Source organism: Coregonus clupeaformis, unplaced genomic scaffold, assembly GCF_020615455.1.
Source record: "Coregonus clupeaformis isolate EN_2021a unplaced genomic scaffold, ASM2061545v1 scaf2366, whole genome shotgun sequence".
Lineage (NCBI taxonomy): Eukaryota > Metazoa > Chordata > Actinopteri > Salmoniformes > Salmonidae > Coregonus > Coregonus clupeaformis.
In genome coordinates, this window is record NW_025535820.1 from 8,054 (window position 1) to 14,887 (window position 6,834).

At 42.0% G+C, this 6,834-nt stretch overlaps 1 protein-coding gene across 1 annotated transcript; it reads left to right on the forward strand.

Moving 5' to 3' along the window:
• Window positions 1-402: 402 nt before the first annotated feature.
• LOC121556420 (zinc finger protein 239-like) lies at window positions 403-1,319 on the forward strand (the record flags this gene model as incomplete). Its single annotated transcript, XM_041870328.2, has 1 exon — window positions 403-1,319. A coding segment is annotated over one exon (864 nt), but the record flags the coding sequence as incomplete, so codon positions are not given.
• Window positions 1,320-6,834: the final 5,515 nt, after the last annotated feature.

Sequence of the window (6,834 nt, forward strand, 5' to 3'; positions counted from 1 at the left end):
CACAGGGATGGCTAACCTATAGGAGTAGGAGTTACCATACCCAATCACAGGGATGGCTAACCTATAGGAGTAGGAGTTACCATACCCAATCAGCTGTGTAGTGCTAGGGAAAAACCTAAGCGTGCATCCTTTGGGGTCCCGAGTTTGGGAAACACTGGCCTACAAGCATTACAGCCACTCTGTGATGACTTGGCACTACAGACACTGTGATTTAGGGACTGACCAGGACCTACCCTCCTTAGTTTCAGAGGCAAGCCAGCAGTGGGATGCAGGGTGGGATGCTGCTGGCTAACACGCTCTGCTCTTTTATTGAGGGATCTATTCCCGGTTAAACCTCATAGGAAGACCTAGTATCATGTGGAGGTTTCATTCAGCTTTCTGTTTAACTAAATAATCTGTTTGTCTTTGGCAGGAGAGAGACCAGACTCTCACTCTGACAGCGGGAAGAGTCCTTCAGGGGAACCAGACCCAGAGACGTCCAAACCAGAGAGACGAGATCACTGCTCCCACTGTGGAAAGAGTTTTACCCGGTTCTGGAACCTAAAACAGCATGAGACGTTGCACACAAGAGAAAAGCCTTTCCAATGTTCCCAGTGTGGAAAGAGTTTTAGTCAGTTAGGGAGCCTGAAAATACATAAGAGAATACACACAGGAGAGAAGCCTTACCACTGCTCCCACTGTGGAATTAGTTATCGCTGGTTAAGGAGCCTGAAGGAGCATGAGATGACACACTCTGGAGGGAGAAAGATCTGCTCCCACTGTGGAAAGAGTTTTAGCTGGTTAAATAACCTGAAAAGGCATGAGAGAATACACACAGGAGAAAAGCCATTCCAATGTTCCCATTGTGGAAAGAGTTTTACTCAGATAGGGCACCGAAAATTACATGAGAGAATACACACAGGAGAAAAGCCTTACCACTGCTCCCAGTGTAAAAATAGATTTTCCCGATCAGGGTACCTAAAAGCTCACGAGAGGACACACACAGGAGAAAAGCCCTTCCAATGCTCCCTCTGTGGAAAGAGTTTTACCAAGTTAGGGGCCCTGAATCGGCATGAGAGGACACACACAGGAGGGGATAAAACCTACCACTGCTCCCTGTGTGATAAGAGTTTTAACCGGTTAAGACATCTGAATAAGCATGAAAGGATACATACACAGGAGGAGAAGACATACCACTGCTCTCATTGTGGAAAGACATTTTCCCAGTCAGAGGACCTGAAATCACATGAGAGAATAGAGAGGCTGTGTTCTGACTTATGTTTTTGACTGAGAATTTGTGTGTTTGTTTATGCCACATTAAATCATATTGTATTTATGAATTCATACAAAAGAATAGGCCTGTTTTTAGTTTTTTTCATCTGGAGACCTGATCATGTTTAAAATCAGATTAAATATTTTAAAATGTGGATTTAGTTTTGATTATGAACTTTAATGCAATCTGATGTTGTTACTTATATTAATTGGATATTGAAAATTAAATTGAATTGCTAAATGTAAATGATTATATAGATAAATGGAATTTTGCATCTCTTAAGTTTATCCTTGAAACCTCTTGAATTTGATATATGATTTGGCTTTTTCTAAATTAATTTGAATTTGATTGTATATAGGATTTGGATATTGTGTGTGTGTGTATATACATTATATATATATATATATATATATATATATATATATAGTACCAGTCAAATGTTTGGACACACCTAATCATTCAAGGGTTTTTCTTTATTTTGACTATTTTTTATATTGTAGAATAATAGTGAAGACATCAAAACTATGAAATAACACATATGGAATCATGTAGTAACCAAAAAAGCATTAAGAAAATCAAAATATATTTAAATTTGAGATTCTTCGAATAAACACCCTTTGCCTTGATGACAGCTTTGCACACTCTTGGCATTCAACCAGCTTCATGAGGTAGTCACCTGAAAAGTTAATTTGTGGAAATTCTTTCCTTCTTAATGCGTTTGAGCCAATCATTTGAGTTGTGACAAGGTAGGGTTCGTATACAGAAGATGGCCCTATTTGGTAAAAGACCAAGTCAAATAAGCAAAGAGAAACTACAGTCTATCATTACTCAAGATCTCAAGAACTTTGAAAGTTTCTTCAAGTGCAGTCGTAAAAACCATCAAGCGCAATGATGAAACTGGCTCTCATGAGGACCGCCACAGGAATGGAAGACCCAGAGTTACCTCTGCTGCAGAGGATAAGTTCATTAGAGTTATCAGCCTCAGAAATTGCAGCCCAAATTTACATTTACATTTTAGTCATTTAGCAGACGCTCTTATCCAGAGTGACTTACAGTTAGTGAGTGCATACATGTTATTTTTTTCATACTGGCCCCGTGGGAATCGAACCCACAACCCTGGCGTTGCAAGCGCCATGCTCTACCAACTGAGCTACATGGGGCCCTATTGAATGTTTCACAGAGTTCAAGTAACACACATCTCAACATCAATTGTTCAGAGGAGACTGTGTGAATCAGGCCGAATTGCTGCAAAGAAACCATTACTAAAGGACATCAATAAGAAGAAGAGACCTGCTTGGGACAAGAAACATGAGAAATGGACATTAGATCGGTGGAAATGTGTCCTTTGGTCTGATGAGTCCAAATTTTAGATTTCTGGTTCCAAATGCTGTGTCTTTGTGAGACACGATGTGGGTAAACGGATGATCTCCGCATGTGGTTCCCACCGTAAAGCATGGAGGAGCAGGTGTTAGTGTGTGGGGGTGCATTGCTGGTGACACTGTCTGTGATTTATTTAGAATTCAAGGCACACTTAACCAGCATGGCTACCACAGCATTCTGCAGTGATACGCCATCCCATCTGGTTTGGGCTTAGTGGGACTTCAAAAAAAATGTCAACAGGACAATGACCCAACACACCTCCAGGCTGTGTAAGGGCTATTTGACCAAGAAGGAGAGTGATGGAGTGCTGCATCAGATGACCAGGCCTCCACAATCCCCCGACCTCAACCCAATTGAGATGGTTTGGGATGAGTCGGACCGCAGAGTGAAGGAAAAGCAGCCAACAAGTGCTCAGAATATGTTGGAACTCCTTCAAGACGGTTGGAAAAGCATTCCAGGTGAAGCTGGTTGAGAGAATGCCAAGAGTGTGCAAAGCTGTCATCAAGGCAAAGGTGGCTATTTGAAGAATCTCAAATATAAAGTACATTTTGATTTGTTCAACACTTTTTTGGTTAATACATGATTCCATATGGGTTATTTCATAATTTTGATGTCTTCACTATTATTTTACAATGTAGAAAATAGTAAAAATAAAGAAAAACCCTTGAATGAGTAGGTGTGTCCAGGCTTTTGACAGGTACTGTATATATATATATAATCTCAGCAAAAAAAGAAACGTCCTCTCACTGTCAACTGTGTTTATTTTCAGCAAACTTAACATGTGTAAATACTTGTATGAATATAACAAGATTCAACAACTGAGACATAAACTGAACAAGTTCCGCAGACATGTGACTAACAGAAATTGAATAATGTGTCCTTGAACAAAGGGGGGGTCAAAATCAAAAGTAACAGTCAGTATCTGGTGTGGCCACCAGCTGCATTAAGTACTGCAGTGCATCTCCTCCTCATGGACTGCACCAGATTTGCCCGTTCTTGCTGTGAGATGTTACCCCACTCTTCCACCAAGGCACCTGCAAGTTCCCTGACATTTCTGGGGGAATGGCCCTAGCCCTCACCCTCTGAGGTCCCAGATGTGCTCAGTGGTATTGAGATCCGGGCTCTTTGCTGGCCATGGCAGAACACTGACATTCCTGTCTTGCAAGAAATCACGCACAGAACGAGCAGTATGGCTGGTGGCATTGTCATGCTGGAGGGTCATGTCAGGATGAGCCTGCAGGAAGGGTACCACATAAGGGAGGAGGATGTCTTCCCTGTAACACACAGCGTTGAGATTGCCTGCAATGACAACAAGCTCAGTCCGATGATGCTGTGACACACCACTGAGCACTGATAGAGGGATTGTGCGTTCCTGGTGTAACTCGGGCAGTTGTTGTTGCCATTCTGTACCTGTCCCGCAGGTGTGATGTTCGGATGTACCGATCCTGTGCAGGTGTTGTTACACGCGAGGACGATCAGCTGTCCGTCCTGTCTCCCTGTAGCGCTGTCTTAGGCGTCACACAGTACGGACATTGCAATGTATTGCCCTGGCCACATCTGCAGTCCTCATGCCTCCTTGCAGCATGCCTAAGGCACTTTCACGCAGATGAGCAGGGACCCTGGGAATCTTTCTTTTGGTGTTTTTCAGAGTCAGTAGAAAGGCCTCTTTGGTGTCCTAAGTTTTTATAACTGTGACCTAAATTGCCTACCGTCTGTAAGCTTTTAGTGTCTTAACGACCGTTCCACAGGTGCATGTTAATTAATTGTTTATGGTTCATTGAACAAGCATGGGAAACCGTGTTTAAACACTTTACAATGAAGATCTGTGAAGTTATTTGGATTTTAACGAATTATTTTTGAAAGACAGGGTCCTGAAAAAGGGACGTTTCTTTTTTTGCTCAGTTTATATATATATTTAATACAAAATTAATTTAAAACTCTTTGTACGCCTCAATATAATATATATATATATATATATATATTTTTTATACATATTTTCCTCCGGTCTTTCAGGCGATTCTGCCAGTGTGACGTATAATCTGGTGGACATGACGCTTCTTTGACAACAACAAGGTTGTCACTAGTTACCACATCCAGAAAGGTTAGTTAAGTGTCTTGGGGGTCTAGCCAGGGACGGCTTGTTCAATAGGGCGATATGGGCGACGCACTGCCAAACGGGAAAAGGAAGGGATTTTTTTTCTAATCAATTATATCACGGCAACAGCAGTTATCAGTGTTCACGTCTGATCTGCCAGCCACTAAATGTCAAATCAGGCTAAAGTCGTGCTTCAAATGTCCCCGCCCGTTTTTTGGGCGATTTCAGTCAGGTTGAAAATCGCCCAGAAGTCTCTCATAGCCTGTCATGTAGAATCTATTTTTTCACATTTCAAAGCTTTCAATACATTCTCTATGGGTGTCTGTGGGCTTGCACTTACGCGCTTTCGTCATACGTGACGTAACGTTGAACGTAACTAAGACAATGGCGGCTAGCAGCGTCTCTGTTGCGACCTGCAGTGTGGCGTTATTTTATGTTTTTAATTTGTAGACTTAGTTTACAAACATTCTGCCAACCATGGATTTCCAGTGGTTGGTTTTGGACTGATCTTGTTGATCGTGTACATACCCGCTACGAACGGACTAAATAATGAAAACGCTGCTGGCAGCGGAATCCCAATACAGCTGGGAGACTTGGCTGGATGACAGAGTCCCGGACAGAGAAGTGGAGCCGGCCGGCTTCACCCTGGTCAGAGCGGACCGCGATCCTGGTAAGAGAGCGACTCTGTACCCCGACATTGAACTGCTTTCTGTGTCATTGAACCTTACTATCTGCCCCGTGAGTTCCCCCAATTGTTTGTTACCGTTGTGTACTGTTGATAATCACAAGTTTACTGGAGAACTGAGACCAAGTAGAGACTTTGGACAGGGTGGATATGGTATAATAAAGGCAGTTTATTCAGAGGTAAAGATATCTGGAATCGCGTGCACGGACTCGTTCGTCAAACTCTTAGGGAGAAGAGAGCCCCGAAAACATTGTGTGCAGACATTTTATACAATAAATGATGTAGGTTGAATCTAGTAGTTCTGATCTTCTGATTGGTCCTGATGAGTTGGGCGAGGTCCCCTCCACTGTTGCATTGGCTCTGAGTCGGGTTCTCTGTCTTCAAATGTTCAGCCTAAAGAGAGGGGATTTGTGTGTGTGTGTGTGTGTGTGTTTAACAGTGATGATGTGTGTATGTGTGTGTGTTATCAGTGATGAGTGTGTGTGTGTGTGTGTGTGTGTGTGTGTCCTCAGAGCAAGAACTCGTGAGTTGGAAGAACTGAGAGACCTATGGCGTGGGTGTTGTCCTTGGCCACCTGCTGACAAGGCTGACAAGATAGGACTCTTTTGTCCATTGTTATAGGATAGGAACAGCATTGATTGAAAACAAACGCCCAACACAAAATGGGTCATGCACAAGATTTTAGTCAGACCAAGCTATAACATTATATATTTACTACGACAGTACATTCAACCAAAAGCTAATATAACAAAGGCATCTGAGATTATTTATAATCTGTCACAGAAACTGGAATCCATCTCCCCAGATCAGTCAATAAATGCTTCTGGTATTGACTTATATGCTGCCCCTGTCTTCATGTTGTTGCTGGACATATCTTTTTTAAAATGTGTGTAGGTCACCTAAATCATCAGAAAAATTGCCCCTCCTGAGAATTTTTTCAGGAGCCGCCACTGGGTCTAGCCCAAAATTAATGAAACAACACAAGGGTGAAGTAACTCATTATGGTTCTCTTTATTGTGAATAAATCCAAACAGCTAAGTGTTTAGCTCACAACATGACATATAAACATTCATCAACGAGAGGGAGCTAAAAGGCTAGCTAGCTTGCAGTGCTTAGCCAACTTGCTAGCAAGGGAAGACAACAAGACAAGATACTCTTCGTTTGCTCTCACAACAAATGAGAACACAACAAGAAAACCCAAGAATCCACCCAAAAAAACGTATTTTGTTAACTAGTCATTACAGGTTATTGTGAAATGGATCAACCTGCTGTAGCCAACTAGCTAGCCATGTGATTGTTTCTCTGTGACCTACGTAACATTACGTTTTTTTTTTTTTTTGCTAATATGGGAATGAATACACAAGCAGCATATCAAACTGGGATAATATTTTAGGTTACACCGGAATATTATGTAATAATTTC